Source organism: Pleurodeles waltl, chromosome 1_2, assembly GCF_031143425.1.
Source record: "Pleurodeles waltl isolate 20211129_DDA chromosome 1_2, aPleWal1.hap1.20221129, whole genome shotgun sequence".
NCBI lineage: Eukaryota > Metazoa > Chordata > Amphibia > Caudata > Salamandridae > Pleurodeles > Pleurodeles waltl.
The window spans coordinates 7754274-7775511 of NC_090437.1; the positions used below are offsets into that span (position 1 = coordinate 7754274).

At 45.1% G+C, this 21238-nt stretch overlaps 1 protein-coding gene across 1 annotated transcript in view; it reads left to right on the top strand.

Annotated features, from left to right (window-relative positions):
* LOC138296372 (proepiregulin-like) overlaps window positions 1-10499 on the top strand; it is a 203679-nt gene extending 193180 nt beyond the window's left edge. The window contains exon 5 of the mRNA XM_069235448.1: window positions 5355-10499. Coding sequence (XP_069091549.1) covers window positions 5355-5430 — 76 coding nt within the window. The 3' untranslated portion in view covers window positions 5431-10499. The remainder of the gene's footprint in view (window positions 1-5354) is intronic.
* The last annotated feature ends 10739 nt before the right edge of the window (window positions 10500-21238 follow it).

The window sequence follows — 21238 nt, forward strand, 5'->3', positions numbered from 1 at the left end:
ACTCTCTAATCCCCCTTAAATGTGCAGGCAGGTTACCGCTTGCACAGTGAAACACAGATCGACTTCAAAGCAGCCTCTCTTTTTTTCACTTGAATGCTCTGCCTCAGGGCAGCCCGAGTTCACGGCTTCCCTGGGGGTAGCGTATTCAACATAATAGGATGCACTTTTTCTCTGTTTGTGCCCGGCGCACCTGTTTTAAGGGGCACCATAGCGCAAACAGAGAAAATGGGCCTCATATGTAATAGGGCCCCTGATGTCATGAACCATTAACTGCCTATGGCCTTTCCAGGTATACAGAGAAAATCAGCAAGTTGTGGACTTTAGGTGTAGTGGGGTGATGAACATGGCTGTATTTAAAAATAACCCGCAAGAGAAAAAAAGTCTCAATTTACTTTTTTGGGCCACTTTAAAAGCAACAGGAACCAGGTAAGCTGCTGATGTAAATGGTGAGTTAAACAGTGATAAATGTTGCTCTGGTAGGCAGTTTGTCTTCATCATGTCTTGCCTATAGACAGCTTCCAATTTAGACTTAGAGCTTTGGGTCTGCCCCATGTTCTGGATTTTATGACTTTCAAGTTTACCTCAGTTCTCTGCTTTTAAATGTTGGCTTTCCTGTCTAGTGTTGTGTTTGTCCCACTCAAGGAGTATTTTGGTCTCACCATGTAGTGAATGGATGGATTTTATCCTTCCACTACTGACATCAGTACCTTGTATCGCAGTGGAAGGGAGGCAGTTGGCTCCCCTTCCTTGTTCTCTTTCCTGCACTCTTGCCCGTCCCTGTCCCTTTTATGTAAAAATGAACAAATTAGCTCTCCTCAGCACACACCTGACCCTACCCAGCTCTGCCTGCCCCTAATACAGAGGCAGGCAGCTATTGGACCTGGCGCTTTTTGCAGGGTCATCCCCACTCTTTTTGACTCCTTCCTCCTATTTCTTCTGATCAGTTTTCGTTGGCTTTAGGATTCTGGGCACTTTACCACTGCTAACCAGTGCTAATGTGCACATGCTGTCTGTGTAAATTGTATTGGTGATTGGGTTTTCCATGATTGGCATATTTGATTTACTAATAAGTATCTAGTAAAGTGCACTAGAGGTGCCCATGGCCTGTAAATCAAATGCTACTAGTGGGCCTGCAGCACTGGCTGTGCCACCCCCATGTGTAGCCTTGCAAACATGTCTCAGACCTGCCACTGCAGTGTCTGTGTGTGCAGTCCTGCACTGCCAAATTGGACCTGGCAAGTGTACCCACTTACCAGACCCAAACCTTCCATTTTTATACATGCAAAGCATGCAAAGCACCCCTAAGGTAGGAACTAGGTAGCCCCAAGTGCAAGGTGTAGTGTATGTTAAAGGAGGGACATGTACTGGTGTGTTTCACATGTCCTAGCAGTGAAATACTGCTATTTGTTTTTCACTGTTGCAAGGCCTATCTCTCTCACAGGTTAACATGGGGACTGCCTTTAAAAGACTTTAAAGTGCAAATTACCTCTGGGGGCAGATAGAAATTTGGAGTTTGGTGTCTCTGAACTGACAATTTAAAAATACATCTTTTAGGAAAGTTGGTTTTCAGATTGTTAGTTTGAAAATGCCACTTTTAGAAAGTGGGCATTTTCTTGCTTTAACCATTCTGTGACTCTGCCTGTTTGTTGATTCCCTGTCTGGGACAGTTTGGCAGATAGGCTGTTTGTGAATCTCCTTTTGACAGTGAGACAAACAGTGCTGGGGTATAGCATGCATATCCTGATGAGCCATCTGTATTAAAGCTTAGGGAGGAGTGGTCACTTCCACCTGAAGGGGCTGTGCCTGCCCTGTCACAATGCAGTCTCCAACCCTCTGGTGTGTGTCTGTGGCCTGGCCTGGGCAAGGCAGGATCTTGTGAACAACAGAGACTTTCCTTTGAAGTTTGCCTACATCAAAGGCAGAAAGGGGTATAAGTAGTGGACCCAAAACCCCATACTTTAGATTTTCTTCAAGAATTCAAGAGGAACCTCTGCCAAGGAGAAGAGCTGAAGAGCTGAGGAGAAGTGCTACCCTGGCCTGTGACTGTGGTTTTTTTAGGCTATCCGGCAGTTGCTGCTTCTGTCTGTGAAAGAGGACAAAGACTGGACTACGTTGTGCATTCCTGCTGGAGAAGAATTTCCAAGGGCTTGGACGGAGCTTGCCTCCTGTTTTGAAATCTCAGGGCCATCAAAGACTTCTTCTGCCAGCACCTGGACTCTCTGCTGAGACTCCTGTCCTGCCAAGTGGTGTCCTATCTAGTCCCTGGGTCCTTGAAAGGTGAAACTGGCAGAACAAGAGCTGAAATCCATGCACAGAATGCAGTGCGGGGAACTCTTTGATGTACCATCTGCAATGCAGCTGATAAATGACACGTCGCCGGTCTTGCGGCTGAAATCGACGCTCCACCTGCATTGCGGCTGGAAGATTGATGCATTGGGGCTGGAGAAAAGATGCCCAAGACCCGCTTGCAACTGCTGATAATGACGCAAACCCCACGCAGCACGGTTTTCTAACACTGTGAGACCGGATTTCTGAAGCATCGTCCCTGGGCATCAAAGACATTCCATCTCTGCGCGGATCCGAGGTGCCCCATCTGGAAATCATCGCATTCCTTCCTTGCGAGGGAAAAAAACTACACATCGCCCATCTGACCGGAGAAGAAATGAAGCACGGCCTCACTTGCTAGTAAGGAATTGATGTATCACTGACTTTTCTGATACATGCTCGCCCGTGCGGCTTTATTTGTAACGCAAGCCAGGTACTTTATGTAAAATCAACGTTTCCATTGTTTTCTATGGAGTAAGACTCTTATTCTTTGGAAAATTCATATCTTGACTTGTGTATGTTGGATTTTTTGTCGTTTTGGTTTTGTTTAATTTAGGTAAATATTGACTGTTTTTCTAAACTGGTGTGGTGTCCATTTTGTAGTGTTTTCACTATATTACTGTGTGTGTTGGCACAAATACTTTACACATTGCTTCTGAGTTAAGCCTGCCTGCTCGTGCCAAGCTAACAAGGGGGTGGGTGGGGGTTAACAAGGTGTGTTTCTCCTTTGCCATGACTAGCGTGAGGGTCCTTGCTTGGACAGGATGTAACCTGACTGTCAACTAGCACCCCCTTCCTAACAGCAACCATCTTGGAACACTTTCTCATAAGGTTTATATAAAACTATACTAAAATGTCATCCATGAGCGCAGACATGGGCAGCCATCTTGGAGAAGCTTTTCATAAGGTTTATTAAAGTAATTCCAAGATGGCTTCCATGTGTGCTCACATACTGTGGCCATCTCAGAATTATTTTCTAAACCTCTTATTTTTTTCCTTCAGATTTGTAAAACGAATGCTACTGTGAAGGTATATTAAATGACTATCCACTTTCACTAAAAAAATGATTTCCTTACTGGAAAAAAGAAATGTTATTGTCAATAAAAAGAGAAAGAGCATTTTGAAAAAAGATGGTGGCTTCATAAACAGATATGTAATACAGTGGCTATTTTTCACCCATGGAGAAACCTACATTGCCTTTAAGCTGCATTACAGTCTTGAGGCAAAATTGACTTCCTGCTTGCTCAATAGCATCTCGTATGGTCTGTGTGCATAAAATATATGGGGCCAGATGTAGGTAGGCTTTTGCACCTCGCAAACGGCGACAAACGCCGTTTGCGAGGTGCAAAAGCCCTCAAGCGATGCAGAAACACATTTTGCGAGTCGGAACCGACTCGCAAAATGTGTTTCCGACTCGCAAATAGGAAGGGGTGTTCCCTTCCTATTTGAGACTCGCACCGCGATTTAAGTTGATTTGTGACCGCGAAAGCGGTCGCAAATCAACTCGCAGTTACCATCCACTTGAAGTGGATGGTAACTCATTCGCAAAGGGGAAGGGGTCCCCACGGGACCCCTTCCCCTTTGTGAATGCTCACAAAATTATTTTTTCAGAGCAGGCAGTGGTCCTATGGACCACTGCCTACTCTGAAAAAAACCGAAACAAAAGGTTTCGGTATTTTTTTCTATTTGCAGCTCGTTTTCCTTTAAGGAAAACGGGCTGCAAAGAGAAAAAAAAAACTGCTTTATTTAAAAGCAGTCACAGACATGGAGGTCTGCTGACTTCAGCAGGCCACCATCCCCGTGAGTGCCTAGACTCGCTATGGGGTCGCAAACTGCGACCCACCTCATAAATATTAATGAGGTGGGTCTTTGCGACCCCATAGCGAGTTGCAGAAGGTGTCTGAGACACCTTTCTGCATCCCAAATTGCGACTTGCAATTTGCGAGTCGCAGGGACTCTCAAATTGCAAATCGCAATTTGGAATCTTTCTACATCTGGCCCATGGTTACCAATAACTATTTATCCTTCCCTGCCTAACCATAATAAGAGACATTTTTCCTCATACATTTGAAGATAATTATCCTTTAGGAGGAAGTCGAGATTTAATTACAAAGGTCCCAAACGATTTCTCAGTGAAGTCTTGAAACCATACCACCAAACTACATGGAACATGTCACAATATGTGTTGCTCATTGTCAGCTGCTTGTTTTTCTCCTTTGTGAATCTGGACTGATGGACTTATACTGCAGGCCCATCTACAATAAATGAATTAACCCAAGAATGACTGTTTCACAAATAGCATCCTAGCTCCAGTGTTACGAAGTCCCCTGCAGCAATGGTTCTTAACCTGTAGTCTGGGGAACCCAGGCGATCCTTGACGGCTACTTAGGGGGTCCGTGCATGCTTCGAAAATTAAATATTATTAATATATACTAAAGTGTATCTGAATAAAGAGCCATGTGTGCAGTTTAAAATGTTACAACATTCTGTAAATGAATTAGAAATTGGGAGCTCACAATTAAGGTCGTATCTTCCAACTGATTCATGGGAGAAAAGCAAGTGCATCAGAAATAGTATTAACGATTGATAGCCTCAATTCAATTTAGAAAAGCTCCAATCTTCTCATTCAAATTCGGATTTTTTATATTTGTGAATTAAATATAATATGTCATATTTTGTATATTTGTTTGATGAATGTTCGTTTCTGTATTTTTTATTTGTTTTGAGGTTCAATTTATTGAAAATGCTTAGGCCGGGGCGTCGGCTTCCAGTAATTAACGGGGTCCCCAGATTCCAATAATAATTGAGTAGTGTCTCCGGTGTCAGCAATTAATAAGTGAGGGTCCCCAAAAGTCAAAAGATTAAGAATCACTGCCCTGCAGGTTATATTCACTCTGCCCACGTCGCCACGGAGATGCACGACTTCTTCGCCAGGCATTCTCTGGTGCACATACCATTCTGCATGTCCTGAAAACGGAAGGATTGTTTTAGTATCACATCTTTTAACTTAATCCCTCTTTTAATTTTAGGTACAGGAGCAAGCAGCGGAAGAAGCAGAACCAGCCTACAAAGGAATACAAGGAAGTCACTACGTGCAGTGTATAGACTGGGTCTTTACACCAATGGAGTGTGTATTGCGACAATGCAGCGACACCCTCCTTCCCTTTGCTGAAACGATGCAGTGTGAATTGCCTGTAGGAGGAACGGATAATCTCTGCTCACCTTAAAACAGTACCTTCAACATGGACACCAGAAAACTAAGAACATGTTTGCATCTGAAAAGTAAAGCACCAACGAGACCCGTCGGATACCTAGGCCTGCTGGATTGATCAATTCTGCAGAAGTCCCAACTACCCTTGCGGCAAAGCTGTAAAGAAAAAAATATATATATATTATTCTTAGTAGGCTGTGCGTAGTGCGCCAAACGTACGAGTGAAATAACGGTACCCTAGGGTTTTGCAGTTAAACTTTGCTCCTTGTTGGAACTGCGCCAACACCCATGATTTGCCCATCTGTCCGTTATTGCTATTTCTTGTCCACAATTGCTCTTATGACAATGCAAATCTTGTGTACAGAGGCTATTACATGCAAACAACATTTATTTCCACACCTGTCAAGCAGACTAGATGAAATATGGAGATCGAACTCAATAGTAGGGCAGGTTTACCAGGCACTGTCTGTGGTAAAAACAACTGCTGATAATGTCACTCCACTGCTAAGCCCTCAAGCTTCATCTACCGATAATGGGTTTCATGAAGATAAAAGAAAACATGGTTCTCAAAGCCATCGCCACTCTCTCTTTATCACTCCGTGCCCCTACCCTAGTATATCATTACTGAATAAGACACTGTACGGGGGACACGAATGGTGCGCTGGGTCAAACCTGTAATGTTATCAGTGCTCAGTTGGTATGTGAGGTCATTTCCAATACCCTTGGCTTTTTGATAAATTAACCTCCTTTGCAGTCTCAGATCCTAATTTCTCAAACATCTTCAATTACAGATGTTATTTATTGTCTTGAAATCAAGACAGACTTTTTGCTTTCCTTTTCATGTCAATTATTTTGGATGTGTGGTCACACATGTATATACTCTGCAGGTCTGAACATACTGCTGCTGTTTTCCATGCCTAGTTATGGTCTGGTTACAGTTAGAGATGTTTGTTGTAAGTACTCATGCTATCAATGCAATACCAGAACATGACATTTCGGCGATGGTTAGACTGTGCCGTCGACTTTAGATCATGGCTTTAGATATGTGTAAAAGTAGGTTCTTACTGCATACACATCCGGCACTGATCTGTCAGCAGCAGAAACAGCTTCTATAGTCCTGACAAGGGACTGACACCAGAAGCTTGGAGCCTTAACAGCTGTAATTGCCCAACCTCCTCACGCTGAAAGCTGTTGCCCGCTGGTAACCCCCACAAAGCTCTTCGCTAAGTGCACTGCAGATGTTTGGTTTTGTACTTTAAGGAAGACACTAAGGGCCTGATTCCAACTTTGGAGGAGGGTGTTAATCCGTCCCAAATGTGACGGATATCCTGCCCACCGTATTACGAGTTCCAAAGGATATAATGGACTCGTAATACGGCGGGTGGTATATCCGTCACATTTGTGATGGATTAACACCCTCCTCCAAAGTTGTAATCAGGCCCTAAGAGTTTTGAGGTTACAACACAAAAGCTAAAACTCAGAGGAATTATAGATACTTGGTCCTGGCCTCAAAATGTCACATGACAGCTCTGGGTTTCTTCATCTCACGACCGCTGATTCAAAAGCAATCACCTTTAGAAAAAGACAACTCTGTTTCCTCTTAGAAACTTTTTGTAAATGTGTATTTTAAAATTTTTATTTTAAAGAAGTTTACATTTTAAGCCTAAACAATCAAATTATTATCTTCTTAAGTGTAATGAGTTAAGTGTTTTTATATGGGGTATTTATGTTGCATGTGGTTGTACTTTTAATGTGCTAGCTCCTCTAAAATAGCTAGCTTTGAATTTGCTTGATTATATAGTAACATGTCTAATTTAACATTAGTTGTTGCCATTGTTTATATCCATATCTGTGTCAATTTAAAATTCATAAGAATTGCATTGGCATACCCTGCTATGCAACTGTTGCCATGGTTGGTACGTGCCTATAAGAAAGCAGGAACATTATACATTTTAATATTTCTCTTTTGATAAATGTATAAAAAACATTTTGTGATTTTGGACACAAGGATGGTATCGCCCACACATAACATGTAGGTTCAAAATAGTGGCTTGGCTTCAGAGAGGAGGTGATATTCCTACTTCTCTGGAGCACACAGGGTCTTTTCAAGGCTCAACTACGTTTTTGCCCTGGGAGGGGAATTTGACATGATAGAGAGGATGAAATACATGGTTAGATGGCTGTCAGACCATTCTCTCTTGGTGATTGCAATGGGTTACAGGAAGTGGTTGGGAGGCGATGGGTGTAAACTAAGTGTGTGGGACCTACAGGATTGGGAGGTTATGTTGGAACTCAAAATGCCATAGAACTCTATTTTAACAAGAAAGAGAGATCAGTTCCCTCTAGAATTGTTCTGTGGGAAGCCTACAAGCATTAGTGTGGTGCAGGGCCCAGAATATAAATGTACAAAAAGAGAGGAGGGAAGTGGTGGAACTTGAACACCTCAAGTCGAGACTCCTACATTGGGAGAGAGTTCCTGGGACAGCCTCTGATCCCCAAACACTAGGACAAATCACAAATGTAAAATATAGAATACAGGGACTTAGCACAGGCGAGGGGAAAGAAGCAAATGCTGGCCACATTGTATTGTCTCTACGATGTAGGGGACAAAGCTGGAAAACTTCTAGTGCGGCTGAATGAGAGAGAAGTGAAAGAGAGGTGGGTGGGACGCATAGTGGACCAGGTAGGGTTAACCCGCACTACTGATGAACACATAGCTGAAGAATTTGCCCGTTACTATGGGGCATTTTACAGTCCCGGCCCCTTTCACATGTAGCCAATTTCTCACATTATTTAGATGCAGTTGGCACTCCTGTGCTACATGCAGAAGCCCAAGTGATATTAGCAGAAGATAGTACACTGCAGGAGGTACAAGCAGCAATTGCGAAGTTGAGAGTGGGAAGTCCCCAGGGCCCAATGGAGTCCTAATGGAATTGTATAAGAGTATGTCTGGGACCCTGGGGCCACACCTGCTGAATCTATTTAAAGAATCTAGAGATATGGGGGAGTTGCTACCGGATCTTTGGCCTGCCATTATCACAGTGATACCCAAAGAAGGCTAACCGAGGGACCGATCTGATTAATTCCCCTAAAAAATATTGAAGTAAAAATCCTAGCAATTATACTGGCCCCTAGGCTCCCGCATGTTATCATCACCTTCGTACATAGGGATCAAACTGGCTGTATGCAAGGTAGGTTCACACAATAAAACCTCAGACAAACACATAATTGGCCAGCAGAGGTACAGGACCGCTCAGAGCCCAATGGTTCCCTTACATTTCATGCAGAAAATGCATTTAACTCTGTGCTCTGGCCGTTCCTTGAGGCAACACTAATGAGTTTTGGATTTGGCTCCCGATACAGAGAATGGGTGTCACTACTATATCGGGCCCAAATCACTGCGATGAGAGTAAATGGGACCACGTCAGTGGGATTTACATTTGGGTGAGGGACAAGAGATGGTTGCCCTTTATCTCCTCTTCTGTTTGCACTCACAGTAAAGTCCCTGACCTGCTCAGTGTGTGCCCACATGGAGTTAAAGGTGTTTAGGATTGAAGCTGCCAGTGTGGAAGAGGAGAAAGTCTTGCTCTATGCAGACAATATTCTTCTCTGTAATACAAAACTCGAGAGCACGATCCCCACAGTTTTTCCACCTATTTGAGGAATATGGCAAATACACTGGTTGCTGTATAAATTGGGAGCCCTCAGTGCTTGACCAACCGAAACAGCTTGATGGACATGGCACTGCTCCCAACAGCACTTGATAGTGGTGCCAGATGGGTTTAAATAGCTGGGCATTTGGATGACACCTCGTAGGGCACTTTGACTAAGCAAAAATCTCATTAGGGTGGAACAGAAAAGTAGTGAGGGAGCCTTTGATCCTCCTGGGATAGGAAGCCATCTTCAAGATGATCACTCTGCCTAAACTGCTTTCTCCCAAAGACGTATTACCATGTCCAGCAAGAAGTGTTCACTAAAATAGATGGCATGGTAAGGTCCCTGCTCTGAAATAAAGGTCACCCAAGGACAACTGAGGGATAGCCCTCCCAGATCTAGAGGCCTACTACTGGGCAGCACACCTGATCAATATTAACGACTGTGTCTATGCCCCGCAGAATTACTTGACCTTTAGGCTGGAATGAGAGAAATTGCTGGCCCATGCACACCTACACAACCTCTATGTCCAGAGAGGGGCTAACCAGCTACTGCTGGCAACCCACGTGGTGCTTGCAGCATGGGTCAAGGCCATTAAGTGTGTTGGCTGGACCTATAAAATCACCCTCTGGGTGGGGGGCTGGCTCCGCAAGATTGGGAAACTTTGGGGGTTCGGGACATGGGACAATATTGGAATCTCAAAAGTGGGGGGGCCTGAGGGAAAACTGAGACTTTATGACCTAGTCTTCCCTTCAGAGGGAGTATCCGTTGCATGATAACCAATTCATGAAATATGCTCTGCTAAGGCATGCCTGGCAGGCAGTAGGTCTGGAAAAGTGGTGTTCCCGGAGTATGCCTCTTTAGAGGGCCACCTGCTCATGGATGCTCTGGGTAAAAGGGCGATTTTATTTGCATACAAGACACTCTACAATAACATATTCAAGTGTAGGCCCGACACACTCAAGGCTCTCTGATCAGTGCCCTACTGTGTATGCTCCTATTCTATAGTGTGTAGAGTCAAAGTCACTCATATCAGGGTAGGGCATACTACGCCTCTAAGTCCCATTGAGTTTTGAAATGCATTGAGGGTTTCCTCCTAATAATCCAATGTGGGTCCACCAACAGTTAGATAGAGCCATAGTAAAATTAAGTACTCCAGTTGAGTTTCAGACCAAATTAACCTTCTTCAATCTGTGGGTTTTATTATAATTTCCTTTTATTACTTATCTTTATACACTGCAGGCCAGATTTACAAGGCACTAAGGGGGTAATTCTGACTTTGGCGGGCGGCGGAGGCCGCCCGCCAAAGTCCCGCCGTCAGAATACCGCTGCGCGGTCAAAAGACCGCTGCGGTAATTCTGAGTTTCCCGCTGGGCTGGCGGGCGACCGCCAGAAGGCCGCCCGCCAGCCCAGCGGGAAACCCCCTTCTATGAGGATGCCGGCTCCGAATGGAGCCGGCGGAGTGGAAGGGGTGCGACGGGTGCAGTTGCACCCGTCGCGATTTTCAGTGTCTGCTTGGCAGACACTGAAAATCTTGGTGGGGCCCTGTTAGGGGGCCCCACGACACCCGTTACCGCCAGCCAGGTTCTGGCAGTCTAAACCGCCAGAACCAGGCTGGCGGTAAGGGGGTCGGAATCCCCATGGCGGCGCTGCCTGCAGCGCCACCATGGAGGATTCCCTAGGGCAGCGGGAAACCGGCGGGACACCACCGGTTTCCCGTTTCTGACTGCGGCTGTACTGCCGCCGTCAGAATGCCCATGGATGCACCGCCAGCCTGTTGGTGGTGCATCCGCGGTCCCCGGCCCTGGCGGTAGTCAACCGCCAGGGTCGGAATGACCCCCTAAGACTTCCTTGCACCACACTAGCATCATTTCTTTAAACAAATGTGGTTCAAGGAGGCAATTTTTGCTGTTCCATATTGACAAAGTGGCGCGATGCATGCATTTCACCTCTTTGAGACCCCTTGCGCCACATTATGCCTGCGTCCGGCATAATGTATGCAAGGGGGGGGGTTTCTAGCCTTAGGATGCCCGCAAAAATGGTGCAGTGAAATCTACAGGATTTCACTGCGCCATTCTTGGCATCATGTTTATCACCTGCACAGAGCAAGCGTTAAAATGACGCACCCATCTTAACCTATGGGCCTCTTTGCACTTTGCTCTGCTAGCCTCAACATTTTTTGATGCTAGTGGAGCAAAGCGCCACAATAGCGTAAACAAAATGACTCTGTTGGCCTAACAAAAGCCAAAAGGAGAAAAAGAAAGATAAAACAACCAAGAGAGCACCCATTTATTAGTGAAGATGAATATAAAATAGTTTTGATAAAATGGTAGCTGGAGCTCTTAGATGTACAAAAGCTATTTTCACTGTGAGTTCATTATGCACTGGCACTGTCAAGAATAGTAGTCAAAATCACAATTTCAATATTACCTGTGCTCTTAATTTGTAGGCATAATAGTTATCTGTGGCCCTAAGGGAAAATGAGAAAGTCTCTAACTGTTGGTGAAACCACAGTTGATTACTGGTAGGAAACACTCATTGCATTTCCAAACTCAACACAAACATGCCTAACACATTTGGGAGGCTGTGAGAAAGGTGGTAAAGAGACATGGGGGAAATGGAGGATATAGTTCGGGAAGCCACGCTGATGCACATGGACATGTACATGGCCACAGAGAAAGTCGTCTATAAAAGCATAGGATGCCCTTGTAAGTTCCAAAAGGGAAAGGGAACTGGCACACCCATTATGCACTGGAGACATTAGGGGATGGAAATGAATGCCGGCCATCATCAGAGATCCACTAGAAACACACACTACAGTGGAGTCATTATTGTTGTGTGGTGGGTGCTGTAAGCTTTGAATCTGATTGTACAAGTTGTGGCGAATTATTCCCTCTGGGCTTGCAATGTTATGGGTGCATGATGGCACCACTATGGATTGTTTCTCTCCACACAAACAAAAATACAATAAAATATATTTTGAAAAGAAATGAGTGGCTTAGCTTGTGACAATACTGCATAATAGCATAGGCGTGCCAGAGTTTTATCAGATGTTTGTGTCAGAGATGTTTTCAAAGGAATGTATGATGGAACAACTAATGCAAGAGCCATGCATGTCTGAACAACGCGGGCAGAACAACAACTGCCTTGTTACCACAAATGCCTTTACCACGCATCCCTTTACAACGGTTTTTCATTGTAAAAACATGCCTAGTAAAGGCATGTGTGAGAACGCCATGTGTGGATCTAGCATGCCACCCCCCCATTCGTCCTAAAGCCCAAAAGTACCCCACCCCTAATACCAAAACTACCCTAGCCCCCCGCCCCTAGAAACAGAAGTACCCCAACATCCCCACCCACACTGAGCCGTAAAACCTTCCCTGACCCCCCCGCCAGTCCTAAAACCAACTGACCCCCCACACCCGCCCCTAGAAACAAAACCAACCCGACACACCACTCCTAAAAACTACCCCCAAACCTGCTCCAACCCTACTTACCTGACCAAACCACACTGATCCCCCACCCCTGCCCCTAAAAACCAAACTACCCTGACCCCCACCCCACCCCAAGCCCTTAATCCACCCCTAAAAACTACCACCAACACTACACCAACCCCATTTACCTAACCATACTACCCCGATCCCCTCACCCCATCCCTAAAAACCAAACTACCTTGATCCCCCATCCCGCCACTAAAAACCAAACTACCCGACCTCCCCACCCCAAGCCCTTAATCCACCCCACCCTTAAAAACTACTCCCCAACACTCCCACAGCCTCACTTACCTGACAGCGTTCTCCCCCAATCCACTCTGCCTTTCTACCTGAAATGTAGTTCAGCACATGCGTGGTTAAGGCAGAGAAAAAGGCAGTCGTTGTTCCGGCAAGCGTGGTTACACTTGTGTTGTAGGTATCATTGTTGTTCCAGAGTCATTGTTCAAGACGTTCACCGTTTCAAAGTGTTGCTATTGATTCATTCAATCATCTCATGTCTACCTCCGTTGCCTGAATATGCACAGAAGCTATATTTTCATGTTACATTCATAGTTCTTCATTGGTGGAAACGCTGGGTCCACAGCTGTTTCCATTCTGTAGATGCAGGAATATGTGAAGTTATTTTCAACAAAATTGCTCAATATTTTTGTTACATTCCTAAAGCCGACATATCTAAAACCATGTGCTCTAAGCAGAGGAATGTTGCCCGGTGTGTCCAGAGTCTGGCAATGCTAAATGCGACTTTGCCAAAATCTGGTCCTCGTTAGCAGGCACAGCCCTCAAAAGCGCTTAAGTACAGATTGCAGGTGATTAAAAATCTTAATTGAATTGATGACTCTGCTGCAATGTTCATAAAGGAAAAATATGTACCCCATTACAAAGGAGAAACTATAAAACACCTTGGTCTTGCAATGATGATACACTTCCACTATTTTATACCTCAGCCTTCTTGAACTGAAAGCATTGCAGTGCGGCAGTACAGACACACTACACCCTCTACAGCCTACCAGTGATGACAATTATTTCTATCAAATCAAAATTGATTACGTCTCTTTGACTCTGAAATGTATAACCCACAGGGATGTTGAGTGTCTCTGAATATAGTCGACATCTACCTGAGGCCCTATAATCCAGTTCATTTTTCAGCACAGCCTACACTTCCAACTGTACACAGATGATATCTGTCTGGGTAGCCAGAAATAACAGCACAAAAGCATTACTACGGGAATGTATACATTTCTTGATGAAGGAGTGCTAGCTCTGTACGAGTTTCAAAAGACCAACATCCCCATAGTTGAAAAACCTCTAAGTGACGGCTTACTTCTCATTAGGCCAGAAGAGCTCAGGCCTACTCTAACCCCAGAAAAAACAGTTGATAATCTTAGAGAGTGGACGAGTGCTTAATTTGAGCTGGGTTTTTGCAAGTGGGGTCCACGGGCACTCATTTTGGGTATGAGCTCTTAATTTTCCTCATCAGATCTTGACCCAGAGCAAGACAGGACTCGTTTTAGGCATATGAATCTTTTGACCCAGTTGAGAGACACCTTAGGACGAGATAGCTAATCAAAATGTCAATCAATACGTCAATGATGTCATCAATATTTATCACAACAATACATTTCACTTTAGTCAAAGTCATTTATCAATTCAAGACACCACCATGACCTTGCAGTCATGAATAACCACACCAGTTTAGTGGAATTTTATGAGTTTTATTCCCTATTAGTTACAAATCTAAGAGCATGTGTGTTAATTTCATTAGCAAAACACTCAATAACATTGTCATAAATTGGCAACTCGAATAAGACTTAAACAACGCGAGGAACGCAATTATTAGAACATAACAAAGCATCAACATAAGACAATTTTAGCAGAGTGTCATTAACGTGTCAGTTCAACAAAGCATGGATTCAGTTGTTTGTCTATTTGCGTCAATTTTGTGAACCCGTATCCTAACCACTGATTAGCATTAGCATGTTTGGCTTCATGCAAAACAATTCAGAACACCAATTTGGAAAACATCTAGCTACGGTCTCTGTCAAAAGTAAGCAGTTGGTACCTAGAAAGGAAAAGCAAACAGACAAATCACAGTTTCATTGTCATAATTACCCTCCAAGGTTTAGGTCAGCACTCAGGTTCAGTCTTCGTCTTCAGGACATCAGTTGAATCGCCATCAATCAGAATTCAGGTCCAGGGTAAAAGGGGCACTTCCCTCATAAGGAGGTAAAGTGAAAAATGGGCAATCTAAGGATGAGGATGGTTTTAAGTAAAATCAGCAAAGTCACCAAACAGAGTGACAAAGTTTCTGGATAAAATCAATAGTATTCCCTAACCCACCTAAATGGCTCCCTGTGTCATGGGTTTTTATCCCTTTTTCGTTGTACATTCCCCTAAAACCTAATTGGTTGAACGTTATACCCCACTATCTTTACCCAATTAGGAAATGGATTATGTCATTAATCTTTCACCCCATATTATTTTACTAGCATTTTATTGGTCCAAATGATTGACGTCTTCGGAGGTAGCACGTCCGGTATGATTTGCGCATCTTTTGGTCAGTAGCTCCATTGTCTTCACCGGTTTGAACGACCTTGAACTTTACATTAATCTACACTGTTGCATTTTGATTAACATTTTCTACCAGCAATGGGGATTTCATGGGAATGGATCTACTGTGGTTACATTCAGCTTCTAGTTGGAAGCAAACAAGAGGTCATGTCCTTTAGCGAGTCAGTACACTGCAAGATAGGAAAAATAAGTTTAATATGAGAGCCAAGCAGCTAAGCTCCGGCTCATGCTAACTTAACGCCTACGAGGATTTCAGCACAAATTCAATAATGTAATCATTAATAATTAGTGTAAACTTATTCTTTATATTAATTCATAACGTTAGTCATTTTTATTAGTCCATGTATACATTGACGGACACTCACTGTGGTCACATTTCATGTGCACGTTTAAACGAAAAATCATTTCTACGGTGTGAGAAAGTAGCCTCTTTCTAGCCGTGTTACCCCCCCTTTTGGCCTGTTTGTGAGTATATGTCAGGGTGTTTTCACTGTCTCACTGGGATCCTGCTAGCCAGGGCCCAGTGCTCATAGTGAAAACCCTATGTTTTCAGTATGTTTGTTATGTGTCACTGGGACCGTGCTAGCCAGGACCCCAGTTCTCATAAGTTTGTGGTCTATATGTATGTGTTCCCTGTGTGATGCCTAACTGTCTCACTGAGGCTCTGCTAACCAGAAACTCAGTGGTTATGCTCTCTCTGTATACCAAATTGTCACTAACAGACTAGTGACCGATTTCACCAATTCACATTGGCATACTGGAACACCCTTATAATTCCCTAGTATATGGTACTGAGGTACCCAGGGTATTGGGGTTCCAGGAGATCCCTATGGGCTGCAGCATTTCTTTTGCCACCCATAGGGAGATCTGACAATTCTTACACAGGCCTGCCAGTGCAGCCTGAGAGAAATAACGTCCACGTTAATTCACAGCCATTTACACTGCACTTAAGTAACTTATAAGTCACCTATATGTCTAACCTTCACCTGGTGAAGGTTGGGTGCAAAGTTACTTAGTGTGTGGGCACCCTGACACTAGCCAAGGTGCCCCCACATCGTTCAGGGCAAATTCCCCAGACTTTGTGAGTGCGGGGACACCATTTCACGCGTGCACTGTACATAGGTCTCTACCTATGTACAGCGTCACAATGGTAACTCCGAACATGGCCATGTAACATGTCTTATATCATGGAATTGTCACCCCAATGCCATTCTGGCATTGGGGAGACAATTCCATGATCCCCAGAGTCTCTAGCACAGACCCGGGTACTGCCAAACTACCTTTCCCGGGGTTTCACTGCAGCTGCTGCTGCTGCCAACCCCTCAGACAGGTTTCTGCCCTCCTGGGGTCCAGCCAGGCCTGGTCCAGGAAGGCAGAACAAAGGACTTCCTCAGAGAGAGGGTGTTACACCCTCTCCCTTTGGAAAAAGGTGTCAGGGCTGGGGAGGAGTAGCCTCCCCCAGCCTCTGGAAATGCTTTGATGGGCACAGATGGTGCCCATCTCTGCATAAGCCAGTCTACCTCGGTTCAGGGATCCCCCAGCCCTGCTCTGGCACGAAACTGGACAAAGGAAAGGGGAGTGACCACTCCCCTGACCTGCACCTCCCAAGGGAGGTGCCCAGAGCTCCTCCAGTGTGCTCCAGACCTCTGCCATCTTGGAAACAGAGGTGCTGCTGGCACACTGGACTGCTCTGAGTGGCCAGTGCCAGCAGGTGACATCAGAGACTCCTCCTGATAGGCTCTTACCTGTGTTGCTAGCCTATCCTCCTTCCTAAGTAGCCAAACCTCCTTTTCTGGCTATTTAGGGTCTCTGCTGTGGGGAATTCTTTAGATAATGAATACAAGTGCTCATCAGAGTTCCTCTGCATCTCTCTCTTCACCTTCTGCCAAAGGATCGACCGCTAACTGCTCAGGACGCCTGCAAAACCGCAACAAAGTAGCAAACACGACTACTGCAACCTTGTATCGCTGATCCTGCCGCCTTCTCGACTGTTTTCCTGGTGGTGTATGCTCTGGGGGTAGCCTGCCTCCTCTCTGCACCAGGAGCTCCGAAGAAATCTCCCGTGGGTCGACGGAATCTTCCCCCTGCAACCGCAGGCAACAAAAGACTGCATCACTGGTCCTCTGGGTCCCCTCTCAGCACAACAAGCGTGGTCCCTGGAACTCAGCAACTCTGTCCAAGTGACTCACACAGTCCAGTGACTCTTCAGTCCAAGTTTGGTGGAGGTAAGTCCTTGCCTCCCCACGCTAGACTGCATTGCTGGGTACCGCGTGATTTGCAGCTACTCCGGCTCCTGTGCACTCTTCCAGGATTTCCTTTCTGCACAACCAAGCCTGGGTCCCCGACACTCTAACCTGCAGTGCACAACCTTCTGAGATGTCCTCCGGCGTCATGGGACTCCCTTTTGTGACTTTGGGTGGATTCCGGTTCACTCCTCTTTGTAGTGCCTGTTCCAGCACTTCTGAGGGTTCTGCCTGCTTCTGTGAGGGCTCCCTGACTTGCTTGATGCACCCTCTGTCTCCTCATCCAAGTGGCGACATCCTGGTCCGTCCCGTGCCACAGCAGCATCCAAAAACCCTAACTGTGACCCTTGCAGCTAGCAAGGCTTGTTTGTTGTCTTTCTGTGTGGGAACACCTCTACAAGCTTCTTTACGATGTGGGACATCCATCCTCCAAAGGGGAAGTTCCTAGTCCTCTTCGTTCTTGCAGAATCCACAGCTCCTACCATCCAGTGGCAGCTTCTTTGCACCCTCAGCTGGCATTTCGTGGGCATCTGCCCACTCTCGACTTTGTCGCAACTCTTGGACTTGGTCCCCTTGTTCCACAGGTACTCTCGTCCGGAAATCCACTTTGGTTGCATTGCTGGTGTTGGTCTTCCTTGCAGAATTCCCCTATCACGACTTCTGTGCTCTCTGGGAAATTTAGGTGCACTTTACACCCTCATTTCAGGGTCTTGGGGTGGGCTATTTTTCTAACCCTCACTGTTTTCTTAAAGTCCCAGCGACCCTCTACAAGCTCACATAGGCTTGGGGTCCATTTGTGGTTCGCATTCCACTTTTGGAGTATATGGTTTGTGTTGCCCCTATACCTATGTGCTCCTATTGCAAACTACTGTAACTTTACATTGCTTGCATTACTTCCTTTTGCTATTACTGCATATTTTTGGTATTGTCTACATATATCTTGTGTATATTTGGCATCCTCATACTGAGGGTACTCACTGAGATACTTTTGGCATATTGTCATAAAAATAAAGTACCTTTATTTTTAGTATATCTGTGTATTCTGTTTTCTTATGATATTGTGCATATGACACCAGTGGTATTGTAGGAGCTTTGCATGTCTCCTAGTTCAGCCTAAGCTGCTCTACTATAGCTACCTTCTATCAACCTAAGCTGCTAGAAACACCTCTTCTACACTAATAAGGGATAACTGGACCTGGTACAGAGTGTAAGTACCCCTTGGTACCCACTACAAGCCAGGCCAGCCTCCTACGTTGGTCGTGCAGCGGTGGGATAAGTACTTGCAACTACTTACCACTTTGTCATTTTGTACTTTTCATACGAGAATAATATACAAAACAAGTTCAGTGTATGTACACCTAACCAAAAAGATTTGCTTTTCTTCTCTTACTCTATTTGCTAAGTGCTGAAAAGTACCTTTTAAGCTTTCTAAAAGTTTCTAAAAAGTTGAAAAAGTTTTTTTTCTGTTTCCTTAAAAAGTCCTGAAACTTTTTCTTTCTTTTATCTGTCCCTAAACCTTTTTCTATCATGTCTGATGTAGGTCCTTCTCTTGATCTGATCTTATCAGCTTATGACCACCTTAACTGGAAGGGTTTGAGGAGTCTCTGCATTGATAGAGGTTTAGGGGTAGGGAAGAATCCCTCTAGAGAATTGTTATCTAACATGCTTATTGAGAATGATAAGGCCTTAGCTGGCACATCCATTGAGAAGTTAGGAGATGGTTCACACTCTGACTCTGGGGCACCCCCAGTAAGAGTGTTAGATGGTAACCATCCCAACCTGCCCCTTAGCAGACCACCTAGCATAGCTGGTAGTAATGTAAGTTCACATCAGAGTAGGGATGGTTTTATTCCTGCATGCCAGGTTGCTAGAGTGCCAACTGTTAGGGAAAGGTCTCCCTCTGTTCATTCACATCATTCTTCTGTGTCAAAGCATTCCCAACCTACCCACCCTGATGACACACTGTTAGAAAGGGAACTCAATAGATGGAGAGTGGAAGAGTCCAGGCTGAAGCTTAAACAGCAACAGCTGGCTCTAGACAGGGAATCTTTAGACTTAGAAAAAGAAAGACAGAGGTTGGGGTTTGGACCCCATGGTGGCAGCAGCAGTATTCCTGATAGTAATCCTGTGAAAGAGCATGATTCTAGGAATCTGCATAAGATAGTTCCCCATTAACAAGGAGGGGGATGACATTAACAAGTGGTTTGCTGCACTTGAGAGGGCCTGTGTTGTACAGAGGGTCCCTCAAAGGCAGTGGGCTGCTATCTTACGGCTATCTTTCAGTGGAAAGGGTAGGGATAGGCTCCTTACTGTTAAGGAAAGTGATGCCAATAATTTTACAGTTTTGAAGAATGGACTCTTGGATGGATTTGGCTTAACCACTGAACAATACAGGATTAAGTTCAGAGAAACCAGAAAAGAGTCCTCACAAGACTGGGTAGACTTTGTTGACTATTCAGTGAAGGCCTTGGAGGGGCGGTTTCATGGCAGTAAAGTTTCTGACTATGAAAGCCTGTATAATCTGATCCTGAGAGAGCATATTCTGAATAACTTTGTGTCTGATTTGTTACACCAATATCTAGTGGACTCAGATCTGACCTTTCCCCAAGAATTGGGAAATAAGGCAGACAAATGGGTCAGAACAAGAGTGAACAGAAAAGTTCATACAGGGGGTGACAAGGATGGCAAGAAGAAAGATGGTGAGAAATCTCAGGATAAGCATGGGGATAAGGGTAAAACCAAAGATCCTTCTTCACATCCTAAACACTCTTCAGGGGGTGGGGATAAATCAAATTCTTCCTCTTCTTCACAACATACACACATTCAAAAGCCTTGGTGCTATGTGTGTAAAAATAAAGGCCATTGGCAAGGGGATAAGTCATGTCCAGGTAAACCCCCTGAGCCAACCACCACTAATACATCAAACTCTAGTGCCCCTAGCAGTAGTGGTAATAGTGGTGGGACTGCTGGCAACAGTCAAACTAAGGGGCATATTTATACTCCGTTTGCGCCGGAATTGCGTCCTTTTTTTTGATGCAATTTCGACGCAAAACTAACTCCATATTTATACTTTGGCGTTAGACGCATCTAGCGCCAAAGTCCATGGAGTTTGCGTCATTTTTTTGCGTGGACACCTACTTTGCGTTAATGATATGCAAGGTAGCCGTTCACATCTAAAAAATCGACTCCGAGGCATGTGCGTCGGATTTATACTCCCGGGCAAAAGTCACGCCCGGGAGTGGGCGAGTCAAAAAAAATGACGTACGGACGCTTTTGCGCCGTTTTTTAGCGCCTGCAAAAGGCAGGCGTTAAGGGACCTGTGGGCTCTGAAGGAGCCCAGAGGTGCCCTCCCATGCCCCCAGGGACCCCCCCTGTCACCCTTGCCCACCCCAGGAGGACACCCAAGGCTGGAGGGACCCATCCCAGGGACATTAAGGTAAGTTCAGGTAAGTGTTTTTTTTTTTTTTTTTTGTGGCATAGGGGGGCCTGATTTGTGCCCCCTACATGCCACTATGCCCAATGACCATGCCCAGGGGACAGAAGTCCCCTGGGCATGGTCATTGGGCAAGGGGGCATGACTCCTGTCTTTGCTAAGACAGGAGTCATTTCTATGGGGGTTGGGAGTGAAAAAAAATGGCGCAAATTGGGTTGAGGCGAAAAAATTGCCTCAACCTGACTTGCCCCATTTCTTGACACCCAAGCCCCATATCCCCCTACGCTGGCGCTGCCTGGTGTACGTCGTT